Below are 12,618 nucleotides of genomic sequence, written 5' to 3'. Positions count from 1 at the left end.
TGCACTGGTCGCGCCGCAAGCAGGAGAAGGATGCCTGTACTGTACAAAGCAGGCACGCTGAGAAAGAGCGGGCGCGTCGAAGCGTCGTGCGCAGCAGGTGCAGTGTGATCAGTGCGGGGTCGAGGCACGCGGAGGAGAGAAGAGCGAGAGCGAGAGGAGAGAGCCGTCACCCAACTTTCGCGCCAAGGACAAAGCGCTCTCGTGCGCGCTCCTCTCGCTCGTGCAACCTGCACGCCGTGCAGCACTCGTCCCAGCGACGCTCTGCACCTGCCCGCTCGCCCTCCGCATCGCTCACCCGCCCCCCCTCCGCGCCGGATGCGCACCCTTTCGCTCGCTCTCGCAGCCGCAAGCTGCTGCTGCGCCTCGCTCGCCTCCGCCTCCTCGTCTCCCAGCGGGCACCCAGCACATGGTCCCGCGCCAGGCGCACACGGCGCCGGGTCCGCACACGACGTCTTCCGCCGCGCGGCTGCAGGACCACCACCACCACCCCTCGGCGCGGTGGACCCGCCGTCGCTCCTTGTCGAGCGCGCGGCCGAGCTTGCGCAGCAGCATGCCGTCGACGACGCGGCGACGCTGGGCGGCGAGGGGCGGCTGCCCGTGATGCAGATGGCGGGGATGTGGACGGACGAGGACGAGCTCTGGGCGAGCGAGGGCTCTTACGGCCTCGAGGGCGCCGGGCCGCTCCAGCGCAGGGGGAGCGTAGCCGCCCAGAATGACAGTGCGACGAGCAGCGGCAGCGAGGGGACGGACGACGCGGACGAGGTCCTCACGCTCGAGGACTTGCAGGCCAAGCTGCTCGTCAACCCAAAGTGGCTCTTGCTCAACCCGAAATGGACGCCGAAGAGCACCGCGACGACCGCGAGTCGGACGAGCGCTGCTGCCTCCCCGTCTTCGACGGCGGGCGGAGCAGCGACGATAACAGCGAGCAGCGCGATTGTCGTGCCGTCTCCGACGCAGGTTCCGTGCGCGCTTACGGCCGACTGTGCGAATGCGGGCACGATCCCCGACTATTCGAACCGCTACTGCAACAACGGAATGTGCAGCTGGCGTGCGTCCCCCACTTTGTCCTTCCTACTTAGACGAGGACAGAACGCTGACGCTCTGTCCGACCTTCAGGCTGCCGCTCCGGCTACGTCAGCAGCGGTTTGACCTGCATTCGCGGCTCGCTAGCAGGTAGCTCAGACGCAGCAATCACGACGACTGCCGCTGCGAGCGCGACCACGACGACCAAGACGTCGACCGCGACAATCGCGACGACGCTCCCCGCCCCGCCCGCATCGACGTGCCAGCCGGGTTACACCGACACGACGGGTGGAGTTGTCTATGGCGCGCAGGTCGGCAACGCGCCGTTCATGCCCCGCCCGTCGACGTTTGTCAAGCGCAGCGGGAACCAGCTCACGCTCGACGGCGAGACGTTCCGCATCGTCGGCCCGAGTGCGTCTCCTCAGCGCTCCCCTCTCTTCGCGGGCAGACCAAGCTGATTGAGACGGGTGCTTGTGCAGACATCTACTGGCTCGGACTTGATGAGAACGTCAACTGGAGCGTCTCGTACCCTTCGCACGGCCGCATTCGCGAGGCCATGGCCATCACGGTCGCCATGGGCGGCAACACGATCCGGTCGCACACGCTGGGCTGCAGGTGCGTCTGCGAGAAGAAATGAAAGAGCGCGTTGCGGGACAGAGACTGACGGGTTTCGGTGAACAGCACGGGTCACTCGAAGACGCTGTGGCCGACTGCGTACAACACGAACGAAGCTGCTGTGCGTGCTTCTCCCTACATCTCTTCGGATAGCGAGTTGACCTCCTCTATACAGTGGGACACGATCGACTACGCGATCTACGCTGCTCGCGCTTATGGCTTGCGCCTCATCATCCCCTTGACGGGTGCGTTGCGTTGCTCGTGTCCATATCGCTCCGAGATGGCGCTGACCTACGAGACCTGCCCGCAGACAACTACGCTTACTGTATGTCTCGCGCGCTCGTCCCGTTGGCGTCGCCGGCTGACCTTCTCAACCCGCATTCTTGTCCCGCCACCGCAGATCACGGCGGCAAATACGACTTCATCAGGTACGAGACCCCTTCTCACGAATCCAGGCACGTGGCCTCGCTGACCCGCCTTTGCTGCGCCACCAGGTGGGGCGGCGCCAACACCGACGACGGCAGCCAGTTCTACAGCAACTCGAAGGTCATCGCCATCTTCAAGGACTACATCTCGGTCGTCCTGAACCACGTCAACACGTACACTGGCGTAGGTTGCTCGTCCTCTCCTTACCCAAGCCGTTGTGAGCAGAAGCTAAAACGTCAACGTCTTCGCAGGTCGCGCTCAAGGACGACCCGACCATTCTTGGTGCGCGAAGCAGCTTGCTCGCATATTGAGCGTTACACTGACGGTTCCTTTCTCGACTGCGCAGCATGGGAGACGGGCAACGAGCTCGGCGGCTACATGCTCGGCGGCGGTGCGCCCCCGGCATCGTGGACCAAGGACATTGCGGCCTACATAAAGAACATCGCGCCGAACCACCTCGTCGCCGATGGGACGGACGGGCTGAGCGACTATGGCGGCTCGCTCGCCAACACGGGCGTGGGCGTGTCGAACGTCGACCTTGTGTGCGTTGCCATGAAGCCCGCGTTGGGATTCGAGTGCGGCCACTCGAGCTGATCAACTCTTTGCCCTTGACATGCGCGCAGCACCGACCACTTCTACCCGGCGCAGCAGTGGCTGCTCGAGAAGGACCAGAACTGGATGAAATCGTACTCGGACAAGGTCTTCTTCGTCGGCGAGAACGACTGGACCTGGCAGGCGCGTTGTTGCGCTTCTTGTGCGCTTTTTGTGAATGACCGGGCGCTGACGCTGGTGTTGCTTGTGTGCAGAAGGGCGGCTCGAACCTCAATACGTTCTATAGCACGATCGAGAACTGGTCGGGGTCCGGCTCCATGATGTGGTCAATCTTTGGTCACGGTGAGCTCACATGTTCATTCCAGTCCTGAAAGCTTTTGTTCACACTTCTTGCTATACAGACGACCGCTGCTGCGACTGGATCTACCACGTGCGTCTCGAACAGCTCGTAAAGGCGCTCATGCTCACCTATTTTCACGCCTGACAGAACGACGGCTACTCGCTGTACTACCCAAACGGCAACTCCGGCGATCTGCTCAGCAACGGCCTCCGGGTGGCCAAGGTGCGTCCAGCTCCGTGTTCACCCGAGAGTTGCTCTGCTCACGAGGCCTACACGTTGTACAGCACTGGTACCGCATGCGGGGATTGACGCCGCCATCCGTCTACCCAGCTGTCGCGTGCCCGCAGCCCGAGATCACCGGCTGAGCCGCCATCGCTGCACCGGATCTCTCGCCTCTGTCGCATGTTTTGTCTCTCTCGCTTCTGTCCATTCGTTTCCTTATTGCCGCACTAGAGACTACGTTGACTTCTATGTACAACTTCTCCAACATACCCCTCTCGTCGTTTCCTCCCGCATTCGCTTTCGTCTGCACCCACTCCTTCCCTCGCTTGTTCGTCGGCGCTATTCCGCACCAGCCGCATCGTGCGCCCTTCGTGACGACACTACAACGACAGACACTTCTTGCTCGCTTCTATGCTGCGGTACGTGAGCAGTGCAAAGTACAGGGCCAAGGACAGGAGCAAAGCGAAAGAGGCCATCTGGTCCGGAGGTGGGCGCAAACGTCTGTCTTTACACCGCAGATAAATTGTCCGTTCACAAACGCGGATGAACGACTACGAGGGGAGAGTGAAAAGAGTGACGACGATGTCGCAAATAAATGGACGAGGGGAACGAGGGCACAGCGGGTACGTTTAGTGCGCGGCGAATCGACGCTTCTGAGGCGCGTGAGAAACCTTGTGCTCTTCAACGAGCCGCGCAAAGTCCTCCTCGACCTCCTTTTCGATCCACCGCCCGAGCCAAAGCATCGGGACCTTCCCAAGAGTGGCCTCGAGCTTCTGGTCGAGCGTGTAGCCCGGTCCGAGGAGCAGATCGTCGCCCTTCTTGTGCTTGATGACCTTCTTGACCCGCCGAGCGACGCCTTCAACGTTGTGCTCGCCTGCCTTCTGTCCGTGACTAGCGGCAGCAGCCGCTTTCCTCTGCGTCGCAGCGCGCACGCGACGCAGCAGAGCCGCGCGCTCCTTCCTCAGCCGGCGCAGCTCGATCTCCTTGTGCTGGACGAGCTCGCGTGCCCGGCTCTCGGCGAGCGCGACGTTGCGCCTGAGGTGTGCGAGAGCGCGGCGGCGGGCGGATTCGGCGGCTTCGATAGCGGCGTGGGCGGTAGACGAGAGCGAGTCCGAGATGCTCGTCTTGTAGGGTTTCGCCGTCATCGCGGTCGATGTAGAAGACGCGCTTGATGTGGTGCGCTCTGGGACCTGGCTGGTCACCTCAGCAGCGGAGCTTGACGAAGTCGCGAAAGTGGACGGCGCATCGGCCTCGAGGGCAGAAGTCACGCTGCTAGAAGTGCTGGATGCAAGCGGAATCGATGTCGGGGCGGTAGACTGCGACGAAGTGGTGGTGGCCTTCGCCGAGGAAGCAGCAGTCTGGCTGCTCGTGCCCGACGACGTTGCGGAGGTGCTGCTGGATGTGGTCGTGCTGGAAGTGGTCGTGCTGGACGACGAGTCTCCGCCGATGGCCTCGCCGTATTCCTCGGGGCCGTCAACAAGGGAGGCCGAAACGAAGCGGTTGACGTTCTGCGTGTAGTCGAAATAGCTGTCGGGCTGATAGACAGTGTTGCCGCCGCAGTAAACGTGGACTTGCGGCCCGGTCGCAGTGACGTCGCAGACGACCTGGTGGACGTCGGAGAAGGTCGAGAGGTAGTCGATGCACGAGGAGTTCCTGCGCAGCTGGTTTCAGCCTGTTTTCTCGACATGCCAGCGATTCTGACCCGCACCAGTCGTTGCTGTACACGGTGCAGGGCGTTGCGATCAGCGAGAATCTGAGAGAATACGCGCGAAGACGGTGGAGCGCACCAGAAAGCTTCAATGTCAGCGTCTCCGCAAAAGACAAAAGGCGGCGTCAGTATTCTCCCAGCTGACGCACAGCGCGCTGCTCACAGACGTCGGTATCGTACTGCAGGTAACGCAAGGTCAGCTCGCGCGGCATTGCACAGAACTGAACGTTGACGCACGCTCATCAGATAGAGCATCGAGTCGGGAACAGCAGGCGCCGTCTCGTCCGCCGCTGCCGCCTGAGCCGCTGCGCTGGAGGCTGAAGCCGTGGTGCTGGACGTCGTCGTCGTTGCCGCAGCGCTGGAAGTGGTCGAGACGGACGCTTCGGTCTGAGCCCCGACGAACCCGGCGAAAAGGGCGAGCGCGAGAGCGCCAGCAGCAGGGCGGAGCGCCATGTTGGCGCGTGTTGCAAACGAGTGACTAGAGTGGGAGAACGAGCCAGACAGCGAGATAGGCGAGAAGGAAGCCTCGAGTCGACAACGGACGCGCCCACTGCGGCGTACGGAGGGACCCGAGCGGCAAGCGGGGGAAGTGGGCAAGTGCCGCGGTCCATGCTCTTGCCCAGAGTCCGAGCGAGCAGGACACACACGAGCAAGACACATGCGCGCTGGCACGAGGTCATGGAGTCGCGGACGACGCTTCGGCGCATCGTCCAGTCCATCACGAACGGGTGCTTCTGCATCTTGATTGCACAACAGAGAGAGGAACGAAGAGGGATGCACATGCGAGTAGTGGGGAAACGACGAAAGGCGAGCCGGGCGAAGACTCGAGTGCCCCTCAGAACTTTTGCTTCTTGGTGATGCCGCCGCCGGTAGACGAGCTGGCCCGCTTCATCTGCTTCGCCGTGTCTGCGAGGTACGATCACACCGTCAGGTTCAGCTCTTGTACAGCTCATGCTGAAAGGCGGCCGTGGGAACGACCCTGCGATGCGACATATCGAGCGGCGAGAAGGCACGCACCGGTGCGGATTCGCTTGATGCCCTGATGGAACTTCTCGGCGAGCACGCGCGCCGACACGCTGACGTGACTATCGGTACCGTTGAACGTGTAGCAGTTGGAGATCATGAGGTCAAAGTCGGCCTCGAGCGCCTCGATCGTGGCGTACTGGTCCGACTCGAGCTTGCGCTTGATCATGATGAGGTCGCGTCCTTGCTCGGGAGGAATGTAGTCGTAGTAGTTCGGCACCTGTACGGCGAGGTCGGCGACCTGTGCGAGGAAAGGAGTCAGCTGTATGCTTCGGACCGCGAGCTTAGAGATCATCCGAGGACGTACCGGCACATTGAACGGCTGAGCACTACGGAGCGAGCAAAGGAGTCAGCACTCTGAGCTTGAAGGGATACGAAGAAGGGATACGAAGAAGCGAGTTGGACGCACACTCCCTCCTCCATGAGCTTCTTGAGGAACGCGCCGATGCTCCGCTTCGTGTTGTAGCTGAGCTTGTTGGCCTTCTCCCACTCGGTCCGCCACGCGCGGTCGAGGATGTGCACGTGCCAGATGGGCTCCGTGTTGGGCGTGTTAAACCGCTCGCAGTTGGACACGATCAGGTCAAAGTCGGCAAACAGCGATGCGTAATTGGGGTACGCGCCCGCCTCGAGCCGGCGCGAGAGCGTGTCGAGATCCATCGGGTGCTGGATCTCGTCGTAGTACGTCGCGAGAGGGCCGACGGCCTCGACCGGGTACTGGAAGAAGAAGGCCTCGCGGATGGCGCGCACGCGCGTGAGGACCTGCCGCGCCTTGGCAATGTCGACGGGCGCCTCGGCGTCGACCCACTTGGTCGGATACGGCGGCTTGGGCGTGTCGAGAACTTCGGGACGTTGCGGCACGGCGAATACGGCCGGCGAGGCCGAATTGGCGACAGGAACCGTGTCTTCCTCGTCGTCAAACTCGAGGTCCGGCGGCTCGGCGTAGTTGATGGGTGCCTTGAGCTTCTGCTGTGCCTTGATCGACTCCTTGCGCTTCTTGGGCTTGCCGCCGATGCCGGCGAGTGCAGGGTCCCACGCATCGCTGCCGCCATACGATGATCCTGCCGGACTGTAGGACACTTCCGGCGAGAACGACGTTGCCTTCGCCGGCTTTGGCGTCTCGGAAAGCGACGAGCCACCGAGCTTGATCTTGAATGTCGGTTTGGGCGGTGCGGCCGGAGCGGATGTTGCAGGCGGGAGAGGGGGCAGACCCTGCGCGCCATCAACAATCGGCGTCGATGCGAGACCAGGCGTCGCCGCAGCGGGGGCGGGAGTCGGCGCCGCCGAAGCGGCGGGAGCGGGCGTCGCAGATGGTGTAGCAGACCCGGGCACGGGAAGAGCATACGGGTTGACGTCGACCGCCGCAGGAGTCGAGGCGGCGGGGGCAGGGGCAGGTGCGGGCGGTGGTGGACGAGGAGGTGCGGGTGCCTTCAGCTTCAGACTGAGGGTCGGCGCAGGTGTTGCGGCGGGCGCGGGCGGTGCGGGAGAGCCGTACGCGGGCTCGAAAGGCGGCGGCGGCGGTGGTGGTGCTGGCTTGGACAACCGGATCTTTGTCGGCCCTGGTGCAGGTGCAGGCGCTGCAGTCGGAGGGTACGCTGGCGCGTCGTAGTACCCGCCGCCCGCACCGCCGCCCGCGGCGTTGTTCTCGAACTGGCGCAGCGTGAGCTCGGCGCGCTCCCAGTGCTTCTCGAAGATCTGGTCGAGGTCGTCGGCGAGGCCGCCGATGGGCGACTGGGCGCCGTTGTACAGCTTGGCGTTCGAGATGATGAGCTTGAAGTCGTCGCGGAACGCGTACCGGTCCGGGTACACGCCCGCCGCGAGTTTCGCGCCCATCGTGCCGATGTCCATTGGGTTGTGGATCTTGTCAAAGTAGTCGAGCGCACCCGCCTTGACCGGATCGACCGGCGCACGGAAGATGAACGACTTTTTGTCCTTGAGGAGCTTCTTGATGAGGCTCTTGCACGTCGTCACCTCGGCAACCGACATGCCGCCCGCCTGAGCCGCCTGCGCCTTGGGCGGTTTTGCCGGCTTATCCTTCTGCTTCTTCGGGGGCTTCGGGACGGGCGGTGGCGGCGGAGGGAAGTGTGGTTGCGGCGGCTCGTACGGCGTGTAGGCCGGCTCGAGCGGGTACTCGGGCTGCGCGGCAGGCAGCGTGATCTTGGGCGTCGCCGGCCCGCCGAGCTTGAGCTTCGGGAGCGCTTGACCCGCTGGCGTTGGCGGCGCCGGGATGGACGGCTGCTCGACCGCAGCGGGCGTTGGCGGGAGACGGAAGCGCATCTTGGGCAGCGGCTCGCCCTCGGGCCGCACGGTCGCCTCGCAGATCTTGAGGCAGCAGAGGCGCACTTCCGGGTCGACGTCTGGGTTCGTGAGCGTCTGAAGAAGGCTCGTGCGATAGTTCATCGAGCGGCCGGGCTTCTTGCGCAGCGACTTGAGCACGTTGGCGAGCTCGTCACGCTCCTTCTTGGCGTCGTTGGCAGCCGATTCGGCGTTCGGATCGGGCGCGGCGAGGTCCTGCATTGCGACGAGGACGGGCAGCGACTCAAGAACGCTCTCGGCGAGCCGGCGCTGCACGAGGCGCGACGAGTCCTCGCGCATGACGGCAAACATGTACCGCACGAGCGGCATGACGTCCTGAAGCGGGTTGAGGAGGAGGAGGGCGTCGAAAGCGGCGATGCGGACGGGAGGGTAGTTGCCATCGCGAGTGTAGTTGAACAGCGTCATGCGGTCCTCCGGAATGAGCGACGCGAGCGTGAGCTTGAGCTTGAACTGCGAAAGGCCAGAGAGTACAGTTAGCGTCGCTGGTTTGACGGAGACTGAACTGCGCGTCGTGGCCATGCTCACCTCGATGCCGGCGACAGTGATGACGTTGTGATAGCTCGGCACGAGCTTGTCGGACGCGAGGTAGCGCTCGACCTCCTGCACCGCAGGCGCGAGGTTCTCGTTGGCGTCGATCTCTGACAATTCGTCGGTCTCGGCGCGCGGAACGACATTGACGAGCGCATGCGACAGCGAGTGGATGAGCGTCGTGACGTAGAATGCATCCGAGTACTGCATAGAACAGAGCGGCATGAGCCCTGGCAAAGGGGTATCGCGGGACGAGCGAGACGCACCTTGTTGCCGAGGTTGTCGTTGTAGGTGAGCAGGTCAACGAGGAACTGCTGAATGACGGCGGGCGTCTGCCCACGCTCGTCGCGCACCATCGAGATGGCCGTGAGAATGGCCTGCGAACGTGAGAAGCATCAGGCCTCGCCGCTCGCAAACGGAGCAAGCTGGTGCAGAACGCACCTTCTTGAGGAAGTAGAGCGTGAAATCGGCAAAGTCGTTCGTCTTGGGAATGCAACGAAAGCCGAACGGGTCCTTGGTCTCGATGTCGGGCTCGAAGCAGTACCAGTTCTGGAACAGCTTGAAGAGGTGGAAGAGGCCGAGGTACTCCTGGTCGAGCGTAGCGCACTGCGGGAGAGCAACATGAGGAGGGGATGACAGATGAAGCGGACGAGAGACGTACGGAGATCAGGGCGAGTGCAGCCTCCATGCGGATACGGAAGAAGTAGTTCGACACGAGGACCGTTTTGCACAGGTTGGACGACACGATCGGCGAAGGGATGCCGGACAGCGCATGGATGGCCTGTGCAGGACACTACGGGTGAGCATCTGATCGAGCGCGACTAGCCGCAGAAAGCCAGAGCGTGAGAAAGCCACGCACTTCGAGCTGGGCAACGACGTCGCGGTCGCGCTGCAGCTGACTGAGCCACATAAAGTCGGGCTGCGTGAACCGCACAATGCAGATCCACTCAAGGTCTGCGTCGATGCGGATCCACTCGTACGTCGCCTGGCTCATGACGGCGTCGTCCTCCTCGGTCCAGTCGGCGACGCGCCACCGGTCGCGCTCGTCCTCGTCCTCCCACATGCCGAGCGAGAAGCCGACGTCGATGAGGCCCATGTCCTCTGCGGCCTCGGCGTCGCCGAGCGCGGCGGCCGTCGCGGCGGCCTGGCGCGCCTGGTAGCGCTTCGTGTTTCGCCGCACGCGCTTGTACTTGGTGTTGAAGGGGACCTCGTGGCGCTTGAAGGCCTCCTGAATCGTGAGCACGTGCTCGTACGGCGTGCCGTCGGCCTCGTGGATGCGGATCGTCATCTGGCCGTCAAAGAGCGGGATCGGGCGCAGATGCCCCTGCGCCTCCCACGGCGCCTTCTGCGACCACGCGTACGCGTAGCAGCGCTGCGTCACGTTGAGCTCGACGGCCATGCGCTTGCGGTTGAAGTTGGCCGTGACCTCGAACGTCGGGCACCCGGACCCGTACACCCACTGGTCGAAGAAAATCTTGAGCGCCTCGGACGACCCGCCACACGCCTTGCGGCACGTGCGCATGAAGGACGTCGTCGAGAGCGAGTTGCCCTGCGCGGCGAGCTCGCCCGAGATGGCGTCGAGGAAGAGCTTGGGGAGGACCTTTTCGAGGCCGAGGCTCGTGCCCGACTTGCGCAGGTGCTTGTCGAGGATGTTGAGCACGAGCGGTGCCTTGAGCGCGATGAACTGCATCTGCGCCGGCTCGGGCAGCGTGAGGCGCGCGGGCACACAGATCGGCTCGAACTGGATGTCCTGCTCGACGCAGCGGTTCATGTCCTTCTTGAGCCGGAAGCGGTACTCGTTGTTGCCCCACAGGTGCCGAATGAACTGACTCGTCATGTGCAGCGCAATGCCGATCACGAGCCAGCTGTCGGACGCCGTGCGGGGGACGAGGTTGACCCCTGACCACTGCACGGCGACGGTGTGCGCGAGGAGGTGTCGCGTCTCGTACGCCTGGTCGATGACGCTCGACGGGTGCAGCAAGTCGCTCGAGAGGATGGCGAGGCCAGCCGAGTGGAACGGCGGCGCGCCCGACGCGAGCGAGTCGACGAAGCACACGGTGAAGCTGACGAACGGGTACGAGCCAAACGACTGAGCGTAGAACTCGATCGCCTGCCGCACGACGCCGACCGAGTACTCCATCTCGTGTTCTCGCCCAGGCAAGCACAGCGCGTGCAGCACGGGGCCGTCGTCCTGCGCTCCGCCGGCACCGCCTGCCTCGTCGTCGAGGTCATCCTCGGCGCGGCCTGCAGCCGCCGCATCCTTGTCGTCGCCCGTGCCACGCTTCGCCACACCCTTGATCTCGGTTACGACAAAGGGTCCGACGGCCCAGGCAATCTGCTGCACGCTGACGGGCGACACCTGGACAAAGTGCCAGATGACGCGGTCGGAGCGGTCCGGGTGGACGATCTGCTCGACGAGCTCGCCCGACGCGGCAACCGAGATGGGCCACTCGGCCTCGACCTCGTCGTCGTCGTCGTCGTCGTCCGTCTCGTCGTCGTCTTCCGACTCGTCCTCGGTCGTCGCGCCCGCCGCCGGCGCGCCTTCCCCCTCCGCAGCTCCATCCGCTGCGCGCTCCTTCCCCTTTCCCTTGCCGTCGCGGTCGCGCTCCCGTTCACGCTCACGCTCACGGCCTGGCGGCGCGCTCGCGAGCACGCGGGGCACGACGAGCTCGAGGTCCCACGAGCATCGCTCCCTCGGCGTGTCGATGCAGGGGACCCACGTGCGCGCGGCGATGTCGCTCGCGGCGCTCGTAAAGACATGCGGGAAGCGCGCCGGGTTGGCCTCGTCTGGCGCGACGACGACGAGCCCGAGCCCGGGCTTGGTCACCTCGTACTCGACGGCGATCGTGAACGGCTCAAACTCGTCCGTCGTTGGGAGGGCGCCTGCGCCGCCGGGCGTGGGTGCGAGCGAGGGCGTGCGTGCGGACGAGGCGGCGGTGCGGACGATGCAGCCCGAGGGGATGGCGATTCCGAGCTCGCCCTCTTCGCCCTCGTTGTCGGCGCGCCAGATCTGGCGCTTCATCTCGGGGTAGGTGTGGATGTTGTCGGGCTGGGTGAGGGCCGGGGTCGCGGGCGGGAGGTGCGAGAAGGCGAGCGGGACGACGGTCGGGAGGCGGAGAGAGGCGCCAAGGATCGAGAGGGACCGCGCATGGAGCCAGACGGTGCGCAGGTCGGCCTCGGTCGGCACGATGGTCAGCTCGGTGTAGCCCTGCGAGAGCGGACGAGGGTGAGTACAGTCCGACGAGGGGAGGTGCAGTCACCGCTCGAGTGGCCGCAGCGGATGCGGCAAGCTGTGGGTCATCGGCGTGAACGCACATTGATCCTGCCGTTAAGCCCGACTGCGATCGAGACCTTTTGGTTGGTGATGAGGAAGCCCTTGCCCATGATGAGGACGGCGGAGGGGGGGGGAGGAGCGGGGCGGGAGAAGCGGGGCAAGCAAGCGAATGCCTCCCTGGCCTGAGTAGCGGTGGCCCTGGTCGCTGCCGGTCTCTGAGCTAGCCTCACGCCCGAGTCGGGCCAACGTCGACGAGCAAGAGCAACGCCCTCGCGCAGGTTCGCCCCGACCGGCTCACGCTCTTCGCTCGGCTGGAACGAGTGTGCGTCCTCTGCTCTGAGTCGGCTGTTCTCTTCATCGTCGCATTGCTGGGCCCGCACCCGGAGCCGCCGGCAGTCCGCCCGCTTGCATCCGCTTCCACCGCAATCCGCTCGTCAGTCTGTACAGCTACCGCCTCTTGCAGGGCTAGGAACCTCACTGTGCTGCTCTTTCGGTCCGCCTCGCTGCCTGCCAGCCATGTCGAGCGCGTCGGCCAGTCGTCCGCCTCCCTGACTTCGGCGGGCCTCAACGAGCAGTCGTTGTGGGTGCTTGCTG

The 12,618-nt window shown here is 64.3% G+C and overlaps 3 protein-coding genes across 3 annotated transcripts; 1 reads left to right on the top strand and 2 right to left on the bottom strand.

Moving 5' to 3' along the window:
• Positions 1–315: 315 nt before the first annotated feature.
• Positions 316–3,321, top strand: JCM10292_004017 (uncharacterized protein; the record flags this gene model as incomplete). The annotated part of the gene is made up of 15 exons (XM_076649210.1): positions 316–1,048; positions 1,117–1,434; positions 1,503–1,638; positions 1,705–1,759; positions 1,814–1,883; positions 1,949–1,963; positions 2,039–2,066; positions 2,133–2,247; positions 2,316–2,346; positions 2,411–2,606; positions 2,688–2,799; positions 2,871–2,958; positions 3,018–3,046; positions 3,104–3,178; positions 3,241–3,321. 15 exons carry the CDS (start codon positions 316–318, stop codon positions 3,319–3,321), a joined length of 2,082 nt encoding a protein of 693 aa, XP_076505220.1.
• Positions 3,322–3,807: 486 nt separating this feature from the next.
• On the bottom strand, positions 3,808–5,339 carry JCM10292_004016 (uncharacterized protein; the record flags this gene model as incomplete). Its single annotated transcript, XM_076649209.1, has 5 exons — positions 3,808–4,831; positions 4,887–4,895; positions 4,966–4,987; positions 5,050–5,065; positions 5,124–5,339. The coding sequence occupies 5 exons, from the start codon at positions 5,337–5,339 to the stop codon at positions 3,808–3,810; spliced, it is 1,287 nt and encodes a 428-aa protein (XP_076505219.1).
• Positions 5,340–5,721: 382 nt separating this feature from the next.
• Positions 5,722–12,134, bottom strand: TAF2 (transcription initiation factor TFIID subunit TAF2; the record flags this gene model as incomplete). The annotated part of the gene is made up of 10 exons (XM_076649208.1): positions 5,722–5,792; positions 5,904–6,150; positions 6,217–6,238; positions 6,319–8,672; positions 8,748–8,954; positions 9,017–9,127; positions 9,192–9,356; positions 9,412–9,531; positions 9,610–11,958; positions 12,066–12,134. 10 exons carry the CDS (start codon positions 12,132–12,134, stop codon positions 5,722–5,724), a joined length of 5,715 nt encoding a protein of 1,904 aa, XP_076505218.1.
• Positions 12,135–12,618: the final 484 nt, after the last annotated feature.

Source organism: Rhodotorula paludigena (assembly GCF_050403205.1).
Source record: "Rhodotorula paludigena JCM10292 DNA, Rt_paludigena_JCM10292v1_ctg22, whole genome shotgun sequence".
Taxonomy (NCBI): Eukaryota; Fungi; Basidiomycota; class Microbotryomycetes; order Sporidiobolales; family Sporidiobolaceae; genus Rhodotorula; species Rhodotorula paludigena.
The sequence above is the reverse complement of the archived record's forward strand: the minus strand, read 5'-3'. Positions and strand labels throughout refer to the sequence as shown.